Genomic DNA, 22850 nt, shown 5'->3' on the forward strand with positions numbered 1-22850 from the left:
ACGAGCGGTGACCCGGTGCAAATCGCAGTTAAGGGAACTGCGGAGTGTGACCCAACATGGTGCCCGGACTTCTTTGTCCCCTTGGCCGGATCCGATAGACTGGAGGATCGTCGCTGACGGCGCCCCCTGCTCGGTGGTCTCCCGGTGGGGATTGAAACTGGACATCGGTCAGAGTGGTCTCTTCTACTGGGGATTGCACTCGGATGAACGGATGCCCACACCATAGCGGATCCCACGCTGGGACAACTGGAGATCCCGACGGTGGCCCCACTCCCTGCATCGTACTTGGCTACTTTCTCCGGGCTGACCCACTCCCATGGGAGGCGCAACCCTTTGGAGCCGCGAGTCGTCCGGTAGAGCTGGTGACACTCGATCGGCCGTGTGGGCCTGCCCGGCCCGGCGACGATTGTCCCCGCCTCCTCCACGGTGCCCCCGGACGGCAAGGTGGTGGCACGGGCCGCGGCTGGGACGATCCAACGGGCCCTGGAGACGTAGATCTCCAGCACTTGACCTGAGGCCTAGCACCCGAGGGAGTCGTAGCCGGTGCCGACACTCGGGGACGCCTGCTCCGGGACCCGGACGGAGAGCGGCCGACGACATGGGGAAACCTAGAGGTGCCAAGGGGACTGCCCCGGTCGTCTCGGACTTGGAGACCCAGGACAAGGAGGAACGCGGAGGCCCAGAGGAGGTCGGCGGTGCACCTCTGCAGCAGCAATTCGACCGCGTTTTGGAGGCAATAGCGACCACGCGCTCGGCCCTCCAGCAGGACATTGCCCAGGTGGCGACGAGCCTGGGTCTCCTCAGAGCGGACCACGGCAAACTATCGGACCGGGTCAAGGAAGTGGAGGGCTCGGTGAAAACCTTGGAGCCGGCGCAGCGCACCCTGGCCGCGGAAGTGAAGGAGGCTTTATCCCGGATCACGGACCTCGAGCAGAGAGCCGAGGATGCAGAAGGCCGCAACAGGAGGAACAACATTCGGGTGGTTGGCCTGCCGGAAAAGGTCGAGGATGGCGACATGGTGGCGTATCTAGAGGCCTGGCTCCGAGACACGGTGGCCCCGGAGGGTTTGTCCTCCTTCTACACTCTGGAGCGTGCCCATAGAGTCCCGGCGAGGCCGCCGCAGCAGGGCCGTGCCCCGCGGCCGGTGGTGGCGCGGTTGCTGCACTTCAGGGATAGGGACCTGATCCTCAATGCCGCCAGACATAATGGACCATTCAAAGTGGCGAACAGTCAGGTGAACATCTTCCCGGATTACACCTATGAAACCCAACGGAGACGGTTTTCCTTCCTGGCGGTCAAGCGCGAGCTCCGGAGTGAGGGTATCCAGTACTCGCTCTTCTACCCGGCGAGGCTCCGCGTAATTGTCGATGACAAAGCCCAGTTCTTCGACACCCCAGAGGACGTTTGTCACTGGCTCGAACTCTATAGAGCGGGGAAAGGTGGACCCGGCTCTTCGCCTCGACGGATGGCAGAGCCGGGACAGAGGCGGAGATCCAGGAGGACTCGAGGTCGCGGAGGCCGATCGGGGGGTCCCTCAACTGTGGAGACATCGACGGAGCGGAGGGGAGTGCTGGAGGTGCTGACGGCGCTGTCTGGGGCACGGGACGATGCCACGGCGGAGGAAGGGGTCCCGGGTGACGAGGGAGGTTCAACGGACTCCGAGGGATCTGTACCGGACAGTGGCCATACACCGGAGATCACACCACAATCGGTGGAGGACATACTGGATGGACAGGGGTAACTGGGTGTGCTTCTTCAGTTTGGGTGGGGGCCCGGCGGGGGGATGGCGGGTGACGGTAAGAGCTGTTGTCTACCGGGGTAGGATGGGCGGGGTGCCCTGGACTGGCCCCCAGGGGGTCTTTTTGTGACACTGTTATGGGCTTGCTCTAGTCCTGGTGGCCTGGGCGACGAGGGCCCATTGCCTCCGTCCGGCCCGCACCTGGCCCTTAAGGCCTTCCTGTGGTGGCGACTGCAGGATTAGTAGGGTGTAGTGGGTTGTTGGTGAGTGTGGTTTGGATGGGAACTAGATGGTGCTATTTGGGTCCTGTTCTGGGGAGGGTGGATGGGGAGTTGATTAATATTTGGGTTGTTCAGTTTTGTTTGGGGACAATGGCCGCCATCAGTGCTATGAGGATCGATGTCCTTTTATGGTTGGGACCCAGTTGGGGAGACTTTGCGAGACTGATATGGGACAATGGCTGAGATTGCCAATCTGAAATGTGTTACTTGGAACGTACGGGGGCTTCATACAATGTCCAGGCGTCACAAGGTCCACGCTTATTTAGTGCGTAGGGGGATACAAATGGCGCTGCTGCAGGAAACCCATCTGAACAAGGCGGAAGGGGCGGCGCTACAGCGTAGATGGAGAGGGCAGGTCTTTTGCACCTCGTACTCCGCGTATGCCAGAGGGGCGCTGATCTGGGTTAGGGCTGGAGTCCCCTTCCAGGTCACGAACACAGTGATAGATCCAGAGGGGCGCTATGTGGCCATTTCGGGGACGTTGGGAGGGAGAGACCTAAACGTTTGCTGTGTGTATGCTCCTAATGTCGACCAGACTGCCTTCCTTTCCAGGTTATCGGGCTCGTTGGCCCACTGCCTCTCCGGGCCCATCCTGTTGGGTGGAGATTTCAATTCCGTAGTGGATGTAGACAATGACCGCTCGCACCCACCCCTCCCTGATTCTCCGGTTCGTCGTTTGGCTAGGGACCGTCGGGACTGGCAGACTCACTGGGGTCTAACGGACATTTGGAGGGCGCAACACCCCACAACTAGGGACTACTCCTACTTCTCGAGCCTCCATGAACTGCACGTTCGATTGGACGGATTTCTTGGTTCGCCCGAATTGGTTTCGGCGGCGGTCCGGTCTGAATATTTGACCAGAACCATTTCTGATCATAACCCCCTCCTGTTGGACCTTCGCTGGTCTCCTGGGGTGCCTGCGGTGCCCACCTGGAAATTGCGTCCCGAGACCCTTGAGGACAGTGTCTTCAAGGCGGACCTAGGTGACACGATATCGGAGTACTTCGCGTCCAACGGTAGCACCGCGAGCACGAGAGCGCTAGAGTGGGACGCTTTTAAGGTGGTGGTGAGGGGGTACTGCATATCTAAACAGGTCGGTGTGCGGCGAGTTATCCTCGCAGACCTGGAGACAGCGGATCGGAAACTCCGCGAGTTGGAATTACGCCGCCCAGGACACCCAGACTTACAGGCGCGCACGGCGGAGGCGAGGGAAGCGGTGGCAGCGGAGGTCGAACGGCTCCGCTGTTTTGACTATAAAGCCTATACGGTTCGGTCCATCGCGGAGGGGGATAGGTCGAGCGCGCTGTTAGCATGGCTGGCCAACCCTACGCGGCAGACTTCACTGACGACGTCCATGCGTAGGGCAGACGGAACCCTGGTGTATACTCAGCCTGCGATTCTGAGCTGCTACCGGCAATACTATGAGCGCTTGTACCGCAGTCGCTCTGTCCGAGACCCTGACCTGCTAGATAATTATTTGCGGCCCCTAGAGATTCCAACAATGGAGCAGGAGGTGGCGAAAACCTTGGGGGCCGACATAGAACTGGGAGAGATCCGTAGCGCCATTAAAAGGATGGCGAGAAATAAGACCCCGGGCCTGGACGGGCTTCCTGTAGAGTTCTATGCGGCTTATGCCGATCTCCTAGCCCCTAGGTTGTTGGTGGTGTATAGAGAGGCAAGGGGGCTGGGGCGCCTTCCAGGCTCGATGTGTGAGGCATTGGTGGTCCCGCTCCTCAAGCCCGGCAGGGACTCATCCGATCCGGGGTCCTACCGTCCCTTATCGATGCTGACGGTGGATTATAAAATACTGAGCAGCATCTTGGCCACGAGGCTGCTTGGGCACATGAGTTCCTTAGTGCATGAGGACCAGGCTGGCTTTATCCCCAGGCGTAACACGACCATGAACATTCGCAGGTTGTGCCGCTTGCTTGGGGAACCGCTTGTGGACGCCCCGTGCCCGGTTGTCCTATCAGTGGACTTAGAGAAGGCTTTTGATAGCCTGGAATGGGACTACCTCTGCACTGTGTTGCGGAGGTTCGGCCTCGGGGAGGGCTTCGTCAGCTGGACCAGGGTGCTGTACGCCTCGGCGTCAGCCAGGGTTCGGGCGGGACCGCTGATTTCCTCACGATACCCGGTGGAACGGGGCACGAGGCAGGGCTGCTCGCTGTCCCCACTGCTCTTTGCGCTGGCGGTGGAGCCTCTTGCGTTGCATCTCCGGTCGGGAGCCCATTACGCGGGCCTGTGGACCCTGTCGGGCCCGCACTACGTCTCACTATACGCAGACGACCTGTTGCTCTTCCTAGAAGACCCGCTTGCTGCCCTACATGGAGCTGCGACGGCGCTCACGGAGTTTGGGGAGGTCTCGGGCCTTCGAGTGAATTGGACTAAGACTGGTCTTTTCCCGATTCGCAGGGGCACCCCTACACCGGCCTTAAGTAGGGAGATTAGATGGGAACCCGACTGCTTCAAATATCTAGGGGTGTATGTCTACCACGAACCTTTTGGCCTCCTTGATGGGAACATTGCCCGGGGCATCCGGGCACTTCGAGGCAGTATGGGCTTCTGGGCCACGCTGCCGCTCTCGGTGGCAGGGCGGATCGCTCTGCTTAAAATGGTGGCGCTCCCCCGGTTGTTATATTATTTCCGGACACTACCGATCTGGATCCCACCGACCACGTTTCGACTATTACGGTCAATGATAGTCGGATTCCTTTGGGGCTCGGGCCGCCGGCGGGTGGCCCTCAAGACCCTGATGAGGCCGAAGGAGGAGGGTGGGCTTGCGGCGCCGGACTTCGAAAAGTATTACTTAGCGGCGCAGCTCCAGACCTTCACTCAGGAGATCGCTCGGGAGTTCCGAGGCCCCGAGGACAGGAGGGGAACGGGCATGGCCAGGCATGTTCTCTCCTTCATAGTGATGAGGCAACGACTGGCCTTGCAGGACTTGTCTATGGAGGAGCGGACCGTTCGCCTGTGCTGGAACCGGGCTCACGCCCGGGGACACCAGCGAACACCGTATGCACCCGAAATACCGCTGGGGATGCTAACGGCTTTGCCCCATGGGGGTGATTGGTCGCGGTTGGCGACCTGGGAGGACGCCGGCCTGCAGCTCATCGGTGATCTCTACGAGGACGGGACGATCTTGCCATTCCAGGAGCTCATTGATCGCTTCGGGATTCCCCGCGGCGACTTTTTGCTGCACTCGGCCCTTGTTCGAGCGATCCAGGCACACTGGAGGTCCGGGCAGGCAGAACCCCTTTTATCCCCGGTGTGCCAATACGTGATGATGTCCACGGGCACGGTAAAGGCGGTCACATGCCTTTACGGTAGACTGCTCAATGAGGGGCTGGCTCCCCTCACCACCCTGAGAAACCGATGGGAGGAGGACATTGGCAAGGAGATCCCAGAGACGACCTGGGCTCAGCTGGTGCGGCGAGCCTGGAAGGGCACACGCCACGCCCGCTTTCAATTAGTCCACTATTATGTGCTCCATAGAGCATATTTGACCCCGGTGAAAATCAGGCGATATTTTGCGGCGGCCTCGGCGGAGTGCCCCAGGTGCCCGGCCCAGGAGGCGGATCTTCTCCACATGCTGTGGGCCTGCCCGGGATTGTCGGCCTATTGGGAGGAAGTGAGGAAGACCCTGGAGGAAACGACGGGGAGATCCCTTTCGTTGGATGCGGCGGTGGGTCTCCTGCATTGGTTCCCTCATACCCCCAAGAATAAAATATCTAGTAAATTCATCGATTTGGGGCTGCTCCTTGCTAAACGGGAGGTGACCAGGAATTGGAAGGCACGGACCGGCCCGACAGGGAGCCGGTGGCGCAGCGAATTTTTGAAGTGGGCGGCGGGGGAGAGTACGCTTAGATACCAGCTAGCTTGGAGGCAGCGTAACGAGAAGGCCGAGGAGACAGCGCTGGAGTGGGAGATGCTCGTGCAGGCCCTTAGGGAGTATTGCGCCCCCGACGATGCCGAACGTGAGGAAGCGGCGCGCCCTGAGTCCCGTTAGACGGTTGCACTTCTCAGCTCTATTGCTTTCCCCAGGGGTCCCCTAGAAGATCCGGTTGCGGCTGATGCCGCGCGCTGATGGCGGGGGGGGGGGGGGGAGGGGTTTTCTGGGATTGGGGGGTTTCAAGGGTGGGGGGGTGTTTTTGGAGTTATAGGCTTGTTTAGAAAAGCAGATGAAGGACAACGAATCCTCCGGGCCGACCTCGACAACCTCCTGAGCCCCCATGGACCTTCGCCGCCCGACCCCAGGGTTGTGGGCTGAATGGCTGTGTAAGCAACTTCCGGAGGGGGACGGAGGGTTGTGTTTCAATGCTCCGGCTTGAGATGTAATGCTGGCCGATTATGTAACGATTTACTAATTCCTGCAATAAAAATAATTTTAAAAAAAAAAAAAAAAAAAAAATGAGCTCCATGAACAAAAGCATCAGTGAAGCTGAACAAAGGTTAAGCGATGTTGAAGATATAACCTCCCAAGCCTCCAAAGAAATTAAGCACCTCCAGGCTGTCACAAGTGATCTCAAGAGACGAGATGCCGAGATGCGGAATTGGAGGACCGAAACAGAAGAGGGAACGTACGTATCTTTGGCATTCCGGAGGGCTCAGAGACGGACGCAGGCTCGTGTGTGGCTTTTCTTGAGGCGTGGATACCAACAGTCATGGGGAAAAAAATTCCACCATGGCTTGGAATTAGACAGAGCGCACAGGATCCGACGTTTAACGCCCCAGGTAGAAAAGAATCTCGCCCTATGATATGTAAACCGCTTTGTTACCAACACGCAGAAGCCATTTTACAATTCGCCAGGAAAATCATCACATCACCTGGGAAGGTCAACGCATTATCTTCACGCAAGATTATTCTAAGGAGAGTGTTGATACGAGAAAAGGCTTCTTACAATTGAGAGACAAGCTGAGGGCGAAGAACATTCAATTCTCTTTTGTAGGTCCATCGAGGTTTAAAATCTGGAGAACGGGAAAACACACGTCTTTACAAATCCCCAAGCCCTAGCTCAATACCTGGAGGAATCTCCTGCCCAAGAGATGGAGTTAGCGGGCAGATTCTCCAACAAATGAAAAACATGATATCCTTTAAACGGACACCATTTGACCCGTTTGCTCCACTGATGTTTATTTCTTCTTTTGATATGATGTTCTCTGTTGTTCATTGTACTTCTGTATCCATACTGGAATGATCTTCCCTGTTCTACCGTGAGCCATTTCTCTTTCGCACCAACACTCTGGCTCCTGTACTAATAGGACTCCACATTGATGTTGCATCACAGTCATGTACACAGCCATGTACACCAATACACGACTACACGATGCTCGCTTGCCCTTAAAAGGTGTGATAATCTCATGATACGTGATCTTATCACAGTTCATAGTTTTTCTTCACCAACATCATATTGTGGCAGTAGGTGGATTCTACTATATGGCTTCACTCGCAGCTCACAACCTCACATTCACAGTAGGTGGATTCCACTATATAGCTTCACTCGCAGCTCACAACCTCACATACACATTCTCGTAGTGGTGTCCATGTGCCATAATTACCCTTCCAGTCTGCAATGGGACTGTGAACTCTCCCCTTATACACCATCTCCTGTAGTTATCTCATAACTCACCTATATATTTCTCCTGTTGAGACAAGGTTCCATAAAAGTCTCTGTGTTGCCTTAAGACGGACTGCCGTCGCAGCTCCTGTGTTCAAGTTTTTCAGAGAGGGGGTGGGTGAGGGATTGGGAGGGCTAGGGAAGGCAGGGCTGGGGGGGAGGGGGTAATTGTAAATTTGGCTGTTTCCTATCTGTTTTTATTTCAGTTATGTCTGCTTATTGACTTGCGTTCTAATGTAGTATCACATATGCTCGACTCTGACTGCTGGCCTCATATGTATGTCAGCATGAGGAAGGCTCCTCTTATGTCTAGTCCTTTGACCCGTTACACACTATTATCCGATCGTACTCACTCAGAGACAACAATCCCGCTCCTACACCCACCACAACATTATTCACACCTATAGCGACAACAGATCTTTAGATGGCGCAGACTAAAACCCTGGCAGAAAACCTTACTATTGTTTCCTTGAACATCAAGGGCCTTAACCAACCGGTAAAGCACAGGAAAGTCTTTGAGTACCTAACAAAATCTAAGGGGGATATCATCCTTCTCAAAGAAACTAAGCTCTCAGAAGAGGATGTAAGGTTCATAAGACACAACTGGATCTCTGATGTTCTTTGCTCACTGGCCGACCACAAGAAAAGAGGGGTGATTACACTCATTTCCAAAAAATCCAACAATACTACTACCTCACACACTCATGACGCAGATGGAAGACTTTTAGTCACTCATCTCCTGAGAGGTGATGACCCCATACACGTAGTAAACATATATGGGCCTAACGCTGATGATCCCGATTTCTGGGAGTCCGTTTCAAATACCCTTGAGAGTCTGCCTCAGGAAGACCTCACTGCAGTTGGTGGTGACTTCAACCTTCCGATGGACCCTCTTTCAGACCGGCAATCCAAATGCACATACCAAACCACTCGTTCACATGAGGTCCTCAAACGAATTTGCACCAAATTTAACCTGAGAGACTCATGGCGACTCCAGCACCCAGATGTGAGGGACTACACATTTTATTCAGCGCCACATAATTCCTACTCTAGGACTGACTACATCCTGCTCTCCAGCTCATTCACACAACTCATAGAGGAAACAGATATAGCACCCAGGCTAGTCTCCGACCATTCCTGCATCAGCACAACACTCGTAGGTACCCACAACATTTTACCCCCGAAACGTTGGCGTTTTAATGACAACATACTTTCCGATCCAGCTAATAAAAAAAAGATTGAATGCGCAATTAAGGAATACATCACACTAAATGACCTCCCTAATACAAACACCCCCATTCTATGGGATGCACTCAAAGCAACTGTTAGGGGCGTCATCATAAGTATCAAAGCACAGATCATCAAAAAATTAAACTTAGAACTTGACGCACTAGAGAAAGAAATCAAACTACTCTAATTATTTCACTCCACAAATACGGACAACAAAGACACCCTTGACCAACTAGTTAGGAGGAAATACGAATACAACAAAATAGTGAGCAAACGTGCCGGTGTGTGGATAAATAAATTTAAGGCACTCAAACTATGTGAGGGAAATAGAGCAGGGAAACTGCTAGCGTCTTACCTCAAACATAAGCAGAAACAATTTACCATATCTTCGATTAAAGATTCAAGTAATGCTATCCACACCAAACAAAACAGGATACTGAGCACTTTCCATGCCTTCTATGAGGACCTGTATAAGAACAAACAGACATTAGATACGGAGGTTTGCTCCGCATACCTAGAACCACTGAATCTCCCTAAACTAACGGAGACAGACAGCTCTGCACTAGGGTCCCCCATCACTGACAAGGAACTCTCGATCTATATTAAACCCCTCAAAAACAATAAAGCCCCAGGTCCAGATGGCTTCTCGGCAGCCTTTTATAAAGAATTTGATCAATCTCTCAGTCCTACCCTACTAAAACTATTTAACTATATTGCCAAGGAGGGCTCTGTATCCAACTCAATGGCAGAAGCCACTATCATTGTCATTCCAAAAGAGGGGAAAGACCCCCTCTTGCCAAAAATAACTATAGGCCGATCTCACTTATCAACTTGGATTGCAAAATCTATGCAAAAATCCTAGCCAACAGACTCAACGCAATCCTCCCAAAACTGATCAGTAATTCTCAAGTGGGATTCCTCAAATACCGCATGTCTAACGACAACACTAGATTACTGTGCCATATTCTTGATAAAGCTAAAATAACGGCCTCTCCCTCTATCGCCATTACCCTGGACGCGGAAAAAGTGTTCGACAGGGTGTCATGGTCCTTCTTAAAACAATGTAGGTTATCTTTTAACCTTGGCGAGACTTAGATTAACATGATACTGGCTCTCTACTCCAACCAGACTGCCCGGATTGCTATAAATGGCACCTTATCGGACTCATTTCGCTTGGAGCAGGGCACCAGGCAGGGCTGCCCTCTCTCGCCTGCACTTTTCCTCTTGGCCCTAGAACCTCTCATTACGGATATCAAACGCAACAACGAAATTATGGGAGTGGACTTCGGAGGTACACGGGTGAAACTTGCCGCATACGCGGATGATATCCTCATTGTTACAGAGAACCCGGGCCAGTCCATCAAGGCTCTCATGTCCACCATAGAAAAATACTCCACCCACTGCGGTTATAAATTGAACCAAGATAAATCCAAAGTCAAACCTCTAAATATTCATAGCACTAAAGACATGCTAGGTGACTCTGGACTGTCATGGCAGCCAGGTTACATTAAATATCTCGGGACTGAATTTGGCAGCACATTATTGGAGATGCTCCAACGCAATGAAACCAACACCCTCGAAAAAAGCAAAACCCTCCTGGACGGATGGTCTCCAAGGTTTATAACATGGTGGGGCAGGATCGAGACCATCAAAATGATGATCTCCCCACTAGTGAACTATCTAATTACTATGTTACCCCTCATACTGTCTGATGAGTTCCACCATAGGCTGGATATCTTACTCTCCAAATTCTTATGGAAGGGGAAAAAGCAAGAATTAGCATGAAGAAACTCCGACTAGATAAGTCCTTGGGAGGGGTCAATCTAGCGGATTTCAAGCTATATCAGACGGCTTTTCTAGCAAAGCAAGGTTCCTACTGATTGGTCCCGCCCGCTGAATATACTCCTTTCTGGCTGGACATAGAGAAATCTATTCTTAGGAATCTTACACCATTGGCCCTCCTGACCGCAAACCTCAACATGATCACATGCTCAAAGCCCTTATTCAAGAACACAAAATCCGCCCTGTTAAAGATTGATAAACTCCTTGACATTAGTATTAGACGGTCTAACCTAGAATCTCTCTGGCATAACCATAAAATTCTCTATAAAGGGAAACCTTTACATAACGACCTATGGGTTGAAAAGGGTATCTACTTCCCCCAACAACTGTTTGCTGGCGCATACCCCCTCTCTTTCAAAGATATTCAAGTCAGTCACAATCTTGACCCACTAGAATTCTATAACTTTTTAAAAATAAAGTCAGCCGTTACTAAAGCAAAACTCTCACCCATGCCCCTCTCCCTCCCGAGCTCTTTCAAAATTAAATTAGCTCGGCCATCAGGTTTCCTGGATCTATAAATTAATACGCCCACATCATTCCACCCTCAATAAACAGCTCACACATTTCTGGGAATCACACGCCTCTTTTCCAATTTCGGAATTAGAATGGACCAAAACCTGGTCATCAACCATGAGATATAAGATTAGTCCGGCACTTTCCCAGACGAAGTTCTGGTTGCTACACAGGGCATTCTGGACACCAGTGCGACTTCACTCACACAAAATCAGAGAGGATTCTGTATGTTGGAATTGCAACGATAAAATTGGCAATCTGGAACACTTATTGATTCAGTGCGTATGCGTGCTTCCCTTTTGGGATAAGGACTTCGCATTCCTATCTAATCTTTTCTCATATTCTCCCAGTAGGGAACTAATGACTCTAGCTTTCGGCTTCCTCAAAGCTGAATCTCTCAACGACAATGATAGGGCGCTCCTAGATCTACTCCTAATGGCAGCGGTCCAGATTATTCTCAGCAATTGGAAGGACACCCACAAAGCCTCCTTCACTTGCTGGCTAAACTGGGTCACCAATCTAAGAGGGGCTGACAATGTCACACTCCAGAACTCACTGTGGCGCTCTCCTAACCGATGTATATGGGACACCCTCGACCATTACTTTAGCTCTCACAAACCGCCATGAACTTGTTACCTATGCTCATGGTTCCGCTCTAGACTGGCCTCCTGGTTACACCCCCCTGCTATCGCTAGTGGATTCCACAGTCTGAGGGGCACTGCACTGATACTACATATGTTCGATACTACACATGTTTTATCTGTTAAACTTGAGATGTATCGCTATGTCGTTTTGATTATTTATCCCTTCTCCTGACCATTTAATCTTCGTTTTACCCTCATTGTTTATTTTTGTATGTCTATTTTGTATGCATTGTATGTATTGCCTTATTTGGAAACAGCCAATAAAAATCTTTTTCAAATTAAAAAAATATGTAGTTTGTGTGTACAGAGCTCTAAGGATCATAGGTTTGGGTTCACATTAAATAAGTCTCCAAATAATGTAAACACTTAACCCTGATGTATGCCAGTTCGAAGACTAAAAATCTCTGTCCTTTAAGAAGTTGTCATTTTGTTTGTCAGGGCGTCCCATTCAACCACCCAGCATCAAGCAAACATGTATTTTCTATTGTTGTCCATGAGCGCGCTTTCTAGCGCCTTGAGCAGTAGTTAAGTATACTCGAAGCACAGGTCATAAGTGAAGGGAGTATTTCCATGCCATGGGAGGAAGTTGTTGGTTTTTCGGTGCAGGGCAGTACAGAAGCGTGCAGCGCGGTGTCCAAGGTTCACATATCACTAACCCTCCCGTTATGGCTCTAGCTACAACAACAGTTCAGGGGCAGCCGAATAACCCCTGTCATTGTCTCGGCTTGCCACGAAGTTTCCCAACTCAATTCTGCACTTGAATGATACTCTGTCACTATATGATATTTAGGTAATGAAAGGTGTAATTAGCTTTGTTCTGCTGCAAGCCGACCCCGCTCTGCATGCATTATAAAAGGTAATAAAATAGGTGAACCGGCATAAAAACTTTAATAAGCATATTATTCGGAGTAATTTCACAAGCAAAACCTGATGAAAGAACGGCGCTAAAAGAGCCCGAAGTGCTTCAAAGCCCAACAACAAGGCTTATCTGTGGGATAAACACTAAAGCATTAGCCGGAGGTGCCAGATACTATTATTAATTAACACAGATAACCAACTTTCAAGCCACTCAGATTTGTAACTCGACACACATACAGGCACACATGCATGCGTTTATGTATTTATTTTGCATTTTTATACAGTGCTAGTCAGCCAGGAAGGTGTTAGTGCTCTGTAAAGAGAACAACCAGAAAGGTGGACTATCACTTTGCAGTGGATCAATGAAAATAAAAGTCAAACAATAAACAAGAGAAAGGAGGTAGACCCGTCTGTATTTTAGCAGCGAGATGGTGCCCAAAGAGTGATTAAAGGACTGTGAATTTGGCGCACGAAAGCTGAAAACGAGGTCGGGGTTCAGAGAATGAAAGACAGGAGGGAGAGGATTAAAATGGTGGAGAGAAAAAGAGGGGATATATGGGGGAAAAAAATAATAAATAAAAGAGGAGGGATGCGGAGGCAATCTGGAACAAGCATTAGCCACGCGCGAACAGCCGCGGAACGCGATCTGTGGTGGGGGAGGGGGAGAAGCAGGAAGTGAAAGAGACACGGCGAAAGTTGAAGTGATCGCGATCGAGCGCGTTAGCTTTGCGCTTAATGAGCATGACAAGGAAAGCCATATGGCGACTCTGGTCGTAAGCGTGCACATGCACGCAAGCTGTAGGCCACAGAGGTTGCATTTTTTGGAGCCCTTCGAAAAGTCTCGCCAGAGCAGCGCATGCGCTGGCTCAGGCGAGACCTAAAAAACCTAGGGAGAGTTGCTGAATCTCTTCTCTCACCATGCGTTTGCATATTCTAATATGTGAAAGAAAGACGTGGCAGTGGTCCAACAAATTTTGCCCAAAGTCTGGGAAATCCTGAAAATATGTCTATTAAATACCAATTTCATACATTTTTCATGGGTGGCACCCATCCCGGTACTACAAGAGTACAGTGGTACCAATTGTTAACCCAAAAAAACCCGACCCTGCCTCCTGCCCACCAGGATAGGGAGGGTAGAAGCAGCACTGGGGCAGTGGTAGTACAAGGTAGCAGGGAGGGAGGGAGGGAGCAGGGGCACCCACGGACAGTGAGGGGGCAGCAGCAGAGAGCAGTAGCACCACAAGGGCACGAACCCGGGTTGGCCGGAGTTAGGGGAACACACAGACAACAAGGGGGGGGCTGGGGCAACAGATATATGTGGCAGCATGGAGTTGTCCTTCAGGTGTACGAAACATGGTGTTGGCCATAGGGCTTGGCCTGCAGCTAGGCCCTGTGCCCAACTACCCCGCTGTGCAGAGCCTTCAGTCGGACAGGGGCACACTCACAGACGTGTAGGGGGTACTTACTGATTGGTGCATACTCCAGCAGTACCATGGAAGTGAAGCTTGTCTGGCGGTACAGTGGTACCTCACAGGAGGCTGAGCTGGGTCTCGTAGGAAGACAGAGCTAGCCACGACACAATATTAATTTTTTGGGTCTTAGTGGAGGTCCATGGGGTCCCCACCATAACTGCCAGGAGTCCGGGTTCCCAACCCTGCCCTCTTTTAAGATTTTGAAAAACAACTTCAGGATACGGAGACAGTAATGGCGGTCATAATATTTTACTGAACCAATCATCCATATATCGCTATCATTTTAATCCCTTCATAGTCACATCTAGGATCTTTTAAAGGCAACATTCTCAAAATTGTCTGAACAGATTTGCACCATATCACGAAAAGCATTCTTCCTGAGTAAAGTTCAAATATTTTGCAAATTTGATGTAATTTCATTCCGACTTTTATTCTGTATTGGTTCCCAAAATTTCCTATGGGAATTAACATGGGAAAATTATGTTTTTCACCCCAAAAATTTCCAAAAAAGACCTGAGGTGAATGAATTTTTGGGGGGAAAGTTTCGGGAACATTCAAACAGCGCCAAAGTTATTAGTAAAACAAAAAAATCTATTTCCCATGGAAACCTGGTCCTAACTATAACTACACAGTAGCGACTGGTATATCACAGGTGCAACCTCCATTTTGGAAGAACACCGCTTCATTGATTTGTTTAAGCATACATTGTTCATGAAAAGTATGTGCAGCAACTCAAACAGCCAACATTTCCATTGACACATTTCCTATTTTTAAGCAATTGTTAGTTAACAAATCACAATTATAAAAAAATAAAAAAAAACAGGGCCTAAAACGCAAACAATCAAACATTCATTCGATTTCAGGATAAGAGACATGAACGCTAAAAAAAGGACGGACACAATAGCATAATGCTCTTAGTCGCACAGAACACTAAAAAGAAAATTGGCAAGAACAGTATGTTTAACCAGTAAAAGATATCGCTATTTACAAAGCAATAAAGTAACAATGTGCTCTACAGATGGCCAACATGATAGGCAAAGGGATAGATATGGGTGGGAAAGGGAGGAATGCCCAAGCAGTGAAAACAGAACAAATTATTGACAGTAATTCTTAAATGGTAACATCACAACAATCAATCAAGAGAAGAGCAAGAACATGGTTTAAAAACTAACATTTCAGATTATCTTCATGATGAAGATTTCAAAAAGAGTATTTTGCGGGGTAATATTGTGTTTTTCATTTCACTGCCTAACAGTTTGATGGCATACTCACCAAGGTTTCCACTGTGCCGGTAAGGGGGCCACAATACCCTCTCTGGCCAGCCACATGAGCTCAGGTTCATTGTCGGGGTCCAGGCCAATCTCTCGTGCATACTCCTGGATCTCTGTGGTGATAATTAAAAGGGAATGAAAAAAGTGTTATTGTCTTTAGGTCATTCATGTATCAGCATTAGGTAAGCAGCAGGATGCTCCAATAGCAATCAAAGAGTGGCCAAAGAATGGGGCCTCCTGAAAACCTTGACAGATCAAGTCACACTGAAATGTGAGTGAATGTGAATGAATGGCAGTGTACCTCAGAAAGTAGCTTGTACAGACCCTGCCACCCCTTGATATCCCTGAAAACTCATCTCATTACCAGAGAACCTTGTGGCTGGGCTACTTCCTTAATACACCAAGAGCATCACAAGGGTCTTCTGTGTATTTTCCAACACAATAAATGGGGAAGTGACAGCAATAATATCACCGCACCCCAGTGTATCGCAGGAGGACCATATTCAAAATAAACATAACTGACAGGTGACAATTGTGGGCCTTTTTAGCTATAATAGCGCGTACTCCGGAAAATTACCTAAAAAGTGAGCAGGATGCATTTGAACTTAGTCCAGAAAATATTTCTTAAAACACTGCAAAAGCATACAGTTTGATGGATAGTTGATGAGAGTAATCCAGAGTACAAGGAAGACATTTGTACCCCCCCACAATCCCCCTGCTGCTCAAATGTCAGTCAAAACCCTTAACTGTAAAAAAGTAATAAGCAGTGGAAAAAACAATATGTCTGGTTTATCACTGAAAGTCCCTTGATGCTTCAATCAATGGTCACCCAACCATCCGTGCATGCATTCAATCAGTATATATCCATGCAACTTTATTTTGGTTCAATGAACCATAAAGGTGCACAGTGTAAAAGCTTGAATAGATACGAATTACAGCTCATAACAGTGTAGCTATAAAGATCAATTCCATTCACGATACATCGATTTCTAAAGTGCTAAAACAATACTAAGATCAAAACCAAAGAAACAAAAAACCTCAAAGAGAGAGTCCTTAAAACGCTTCTGCCACACTTACATGTGGATGTTTATAATCAATAGCCCTGACAAAGTTTAATCAAGTGATTTGAACGAAACGCGTTGGCTGGATGATGCTCTGTTTGTATCACCTAAATAAATACGGATGACTGAATTGGAAACTTGGCTGGACTCGTTATCCGGACAGTAGCAAATTTGGTATTGTCTAAGGTGCACCACAACATTGATTCTATAGAGTACTTAACAATGGACTCCTTAAAGGTCACTCATCCCTGTACTCATGAATCTGTTCATCAACCCATTGATTTAGTCTTACATTCACCCACTTCTTCATCCACAATACTGAACACACAAACTCACCAATCAATGAAGAGGCACTTACAGTTATCAACCAGAGCAATTGGATAAGAAACTAGTTTGTGGAAGGTGTTAGTTCTTCGGAAGTATATGACTGTTACTCTGTGAGATGCGGGTCAACCGCTGGTGAATGGAGGATGCAAGAGTGCTGTTGATATTTAGGTTGTTTTGCTTTCCCACTAAAAGGGCTCTATGAGTTCGGCCTGTGTTTTCACTGAGGCCGATGCTGAAGACAAACCTTATGCTTATTTAATGATGAACAACTCTTACTTGTGGCACAACACTGCAGCAAACGTTTCTTGGGGGAGCCCTTATTTTCTACTTTTAAGTCTTGATGATCTGCTTTCCTTAATGAGATTGCACAAAAGGAGGTCAACATGGTACTACAGGTCTTGAACGATGGGAAAGACTTCAGTCAGCGGTATAGGCCAAAACAGATGGCAGGCCCTCTTAGATGCCATGTCCCGGAGAGTGATTCACACTAGTAGAGCTTCAAACTTGGGAACAGGAGATAAACTGATAACTTGACACTAGCAGAAGAGTCGGATGAGATTGCCCTATAAGTGGCATTTGCCAGAGTCTGGGATCCTACAACATACCACAAGTACACAGTCTACATAAAAACTGTTTTCCTAAGACTCCAACCTGATTTCAAGAATGGAAACGATATACACCAATGTATTGTTATCCTTGATGTGTGCAACTACAAAATGTAAAAAGGTCAATAAATAACAGGGCGGGGGGAGGAGCCTAGCGCGCAACCAAGATGGCCGCGTAGGTGCGAAGCTCCCGAGGACTTCCGCGACCTCCTGAATTAATCCTGATCATATCCTGTCCTGGATGAGGGGACTGTGTCTGTGAACCCGAGCTGAGGCGGCACCCGTTTTCCGTTTTCGAATCGGACCCCGGACACCAGTGGGAGCACCGAGTGAAGGGTTGCGGCCTTCTCCGCGCCGGCCCCCCGGATTGGAGTTGTGGGGCGACCCGGGGACAAAGTGAACAACAGCGGCGGGCAGGGCTGGGCGACTCGCGTACCCCGCGCTTTCACTTTCGCTTTTGCGCTCTCCTTGCCCTCAGTGAGGTGGGATTGCGGAGCGGGGTGCGGTGGTGTGGACTTGTCCGGGTGCCCGGCCGGCCCGCCGTCTGTGTGTCGTCCTACGGTCCAGTGGTCAACCCCCCCCCGGAACCAGTGAACTGGTTTGTTGGCCCTTTCGAAGAGATTGGCACGACTCTGGGAGTGCGGGCATGTCCACCAAGCAAGATGGCGACCGGGCGAAGGTGAAAACGACCCGCCGTGGCCCGGCACATCAGTCCAACAGCATGGACCGCTACACCCTCCAGAAGGGCTCTCCAGAGGCATCGCGTACATCCCCTGCGGGCCCGGCTGAGGCATCTGCTCAACGCACGGATCTGACCCTCCGGGACGTCATGGGCGCCATCGCCGAGATGAAGGCCTCGGTGGACCAGCGCTTTGATACTCTGGCGCAGAAGATAGACTCGGTCCTTGTGGATGTGGGCCTGGTGAGGGCCGACTTATCCAAAACAAATGACCGGGTCGATTCCCTGGCCCACACTACCACGAGCCTTACGACAGATGTGGTGGCCCTCCAAAAGGAGGTGCACCGGCTTGGCCAGGCGAGCGCCCTGATGGACCGTCGATTGGAGGATTCCGAGGGTCGGGCCCGGAGGAACAACGTTCGCATTGTGGGGGTGCCGGAGGGACGAGAGGAGGAGGCGGCAGACCTGTTTGTGGAAGAACTGATCCTCACCCACCTCCAGCCCCGGGGGCTGAGTAAGCTCTTCGCGGTGGAACGCGCCCACAGGGTCCCCGGAGGAAGACCTAAGGCCGGTGCCCCGCCGCGGCCTCTCATCGCCCGGATTTTTAACTTTCGGGACAGAGACGCTATCCTGCAGACATCCAGGCTACAGGGACCGGTCAAGCTTGATAATATGAACGTGAATTTCTACCCTGACTTTACTCCGGCGGTCCAAAAACAGAGACAGAGTTTTCTCGGAGTTAAACGTCGCCTACGGGACCTGAACCTGAAGTACTCTATGCTTTTTCCGGCTAAGCTGAGGGTGGAGGTGGATGGTCGCACGCACTTTTTTGACCGACCGGAGGCGGCTGGGGACTGGTTGGACACTCTGCCTGGGGATCGGGGCCGGGGGGGTGGGGGGGGTGCGGCTGGCGGGGAGGGCCCGCCGGATCAGAACTGAGGGGTGAATAAATAGGCCTTGCTCTGGACAACATTCCTGTTACCATGTACTGATCGTGTATGTTCCCCTCCTATGGAGGTCGTATGGGGTCTACTGGGGGCTTTCCCTCCTCCTCTGGGGGACTAGTTAGTTTTTCATCTATGGGGCGACAGGCACACTGCACTTTGGGGGGGCTATCTGGGCTCATGCAGGGGTGCAGGGAGGGGGGAGTTCTGTTGGGATGGGGGGGTGGGGGGGGGGAGTGTTGTTTGTTTGCACCGCAAGGCAAACCCTTTACTGTATTGTCGCTCTCGAGATGCTCTTTGGGGGACGACTGGTGGCTTCTACGTATGATGGGGGGTAGGGATTTGACTGTATTGTCATGGAATGTTAATGGACTGGGGGACAGGATTAAGCGTGGGGTGGTCCTGCAGTATCTTAAACGCATTTCACCAGATGTGGTCTTCCTGCAGGAGACACACCTTATAGGCAACTCCTTTCACGCCATGAATCGGCGAGGCTATCGCTTGGTGGCCCACTCGGGCTTCACCTCGGGCTCGCGGGGGGTGGGTATCATGATCAAGAACTCGCTCCCGTTGGAGATTGATGAGGTGCGCCATGATGAGAGGGGACGCTACACTGTCTTGGTGGGTAGAATGGAGGGCAGAGTGGTTGTTTTTGTATCAGTGTATGTTCCGCCGGGGTTACAATCTACTACGTTTGCGGACCTGGGGCGCCTCCTCCTTGACCTCCCGGGTGGGCTTCTGGTAGTTGGGGGGGACTTCAATGCAGTGGCTTCTGGGTCCATGGATCGTCATCCCCCTAGGGACCTCCCCCGGGCACAGGCGTGGCTGTCCGGCCTTTTAGATACACTAGGATTGGTGGATTGCTGGCGACTAAAGCATCCCGCGCAGCTGCAGTACACCTTCCACTCGGGTGCCCATGGTAGCCTCTCGCGGCTTGATTATGTCCTTGTCCCTGCGGCCTATGCTGGGAGAGTGGGAGAGGTGCGCCATCTGGCGCGGGGTATTTCAGATCACTCCCCACTATCGTTGCATTTTGATGTCTTCCCGAGGGGGGCGGGCAGGGTGGCCCCAATCAATGCTTGGTACCTGCGCGACCCCACTATTCGTGCTGACCTGATCAAATCCCTGCAGCGGTACTTTGAGGAAAATGTGGGGTCTGTCCCTTCGGCCATCTCCCTGTGGGAGGCTTTTAAGGTAGTTCTTAGAGGGGAGGCCCTCTCCTCTATCTCCCATGCCCGGAGGCGCGAGCGGGAGGAGGTGACCCGGGTGGAGGCCGAAATTGCAGAACTGGAGGGTGACTTAGGGAGCGGGGTGACAGAGGCCACATTGCATGTTCTACACCTCAAGCAGGCGGCCTATAGGGCCCTCGTCACGGAGGCGGCCAGGGGCCTCAGCAGGGAGCAACAGGGGCGACTGTATGATGTGGGTGATAAGGCTGGTAAATTGATTGCGTGGTTGGACAAGAAGGAGAGAGCGAGTCGTGTGGTTCCCTTGATCGAGGGGATGGATGGTGTGCGTGTCACCGAGCCGGAAGCTATTGTCTCCTGCTTCGCGGATTATTTCCGCGAGGTATACTCCCCGGTTTCTCCCTGCTCGGAGGAAGATTCCCATGCCCTGCTTCGGGACATCGCGCTGCCCTCCCTTTCGGTGGAGGACAGGGACTCGCTGGACGCTCCTCCCACCTCGGACGAAATTGCCCTCGCTATCCGCTCGGTCGCATCTGGCAAGGCCATGGGCCCCAATGGTATCCCGATCGAGCTGTACAAGCTGCGACCGGATGTACTGGCGCCCCACCTGCGCGCGATGTTCCTGGCGGCCCGCTCGCGGGGTTCCCTTCCGCCGGACCAGCGTCTGGCCACCATCGTGGTGATCCACAAGGAGGGGAGACCCCGTGAGCGGGTCACATCCTATAGGCCTATCTCGCTCTTGAACGCGGAGCCCAAAATCCTTGCCAAGGTGCTAGCCAACCGGCTGGTCGGCGTGGTGGGCGATTTGGTCCACCAAGACCAGTCCGGCTTCATACCCCATCGCAACACGGCCCTTAATCTGCGACGCTTGCACGGGGTGCTCGCGCGTGTCCCGTTTGTGCGGGAACCGGCCATCTTGGCGTCCTTGGACGCCACCATGGCGTTTGATACGCTTGAATGGCCATACATTTGGGCGATGCTGGCGAAGTTTGGCTTCGGACCGGGATTCATCGGCTGGGTCAAGTTGTTGTATTCGGGCCCATTGGTGCAGGTGGTGGTGAATGGCCGAGTCTCGGCCCCATTCGCACTGGGAAGGGGCACGCGACAGGGTTGCCCCCTGTCGCCTCTCCTGTTTGCACTGGCCTTGGAACCCCTGGCGGAGTGGCTGCGGTGGCACCCTTCCATCCGTGGTCTCCGCTGGACCCCCGAGCATGAGGACCGCGTGTCCCTCTACGCAGACTATATCCTTCTGTATCTCGCCTCCCCGCGTAAATCACTGATGGTCCTGGTTGACGTTTTGCGCTCCTTCGGTCGCAACTCAGGCCTTGTTATTAACTGGGCGAAATCCTGTGTATACGTGCTTTCCGGGGAGGCTCCGGTCCTGCCACGGGACTGTCCGATCCAGATTGCCTCCCAGGGGTTTCGGTACTTTGGTATATATATTACTCTGGACCCAGAGGCCCGCTACGAGCGGAACCTGCTGCCCCCTTCCAGCGCTTGAGGGAGGACGTTGTGCGTTGGCGGCGTCTGCCGCTTTCGCCGCTTGGCCGAGCGGCCTTGTTTAAGATGATGTCGTTGCCGCGCTTCCTGTACGCTCTCCAGAACACTATGGACTTGGTCCCGGCGCGCTATTTCCGTGAGGTGGAGGGCCTGCAGCGGCGCCTGTTCTGGGACGGGAGGCCGCGTATTGCTTTGGCTAAATTGACGCTCCCGTGGTACGATGGGGGGGTCGCCCTCCCGGATATTAAACGGTATTACTGGGCCTCCCAGCTGGCTGCAATTAATCATGGCCTTTACGGGCCCGCCTTGAACCCGGCATTTGAAATGGACAAGATGCTCCTGCCCGGTGGCGACTACAATCGAGCGCTCTACTCTGGCGCGCCCGACTCCCGCCTGACGGGACCAACGCGTGTCATGGTACGTGTATGGCACGCGGCTAACGCAGCTATGGGGTGGAAGGACCGTTTGACCCGGGCGTCACCGCTATACGCGTCTGAGAGGCTGGGCTCCCTGTGGACCTCGAAAGGCTTCGAGAAGTGGGACACGATCGGCATCAGCACAGTGGGAGATCTCTGGACACGGGGGGGATTCAAAACCTTCGAGACGCTGCAGACGGAGTTTCAGTTGCAGGGCAGCGAGTACTTTCGGTACTTGCAAGTCCGCCATGCGCTGGGCTCCGTCTTTCCGGATGTCGCATCCATACCGGAGTCTTCCCCCCTGGAGGACAGAGTGCTGGATGGCCATGTCCCAGACAGCACGATCTCCCTTATATATAAAAAACTGATTAACGACCGATCGGGCCTGCTAACTGGCCTCCGCGAGGCCTGGGTTGCTGACGGGCTGGAATTGGACGACGAGGACTGGATTTCCGCGGTGGCCTCTCCGAAGGAGGTGGCCATCCCGGCTCGCCTTCGCTTCGTCCAGCTTAAGATCCTCCACCGGGTTTACGTGACGGGGCCAAGGCTTCTACGTATGGGCTTCACTGAGGATGGACTGTGTAAGCGTGGCTGTGGTGCCTTGGCAACTTTCTTGCACATTCTGTGGGAATGCCCGAAGGTGGAGCGATTCTGGCGTGGTGTGCAT

The 22850-nt window shown here is 51.8% G+C and overlaps 1 protein-coding gene across 4 annotated transcripts in view; it reads right to left on the reverse strand.

Moving 5' to 3' along the window:
- CEP164 (centrosomal protein 164) overlaps positions 1 to 22850 on the reverse strand; it is a 341304-nt gene that overhangs the window by 267103 nt on the left and 51351 nt on the right. For all 4 annotated transcript variants that reach the window (XM_085647440.1, XM_085647438.1, XM_085647439.1 and 1 more), the window contains exon 3: positions 15466 to 15577. In XM_085647440.1, coding sequence (XP_085503566.1) covers positions 15466 to 15577 — 112 coding nt within the window. The remainder of the gene's footprint in view (positions 1 to 15465; positions 15578 to 22850) is intronic.

The sequence above is a fragment of the Triturus cristatus genome, chromosome 3_2, assembly GCF_964204655.1.
Source record: "Triturus cristatus chromosome 3_2, aTriCri1.1, whole genome shotgun sequence".
NCBI classification, from domain to species: domain Eukaryota; kingdom Metazoa; phylum Chordata; class Amphibia; order Caudata; family Salamandridae; genus Triturus; species Triturus cristatus.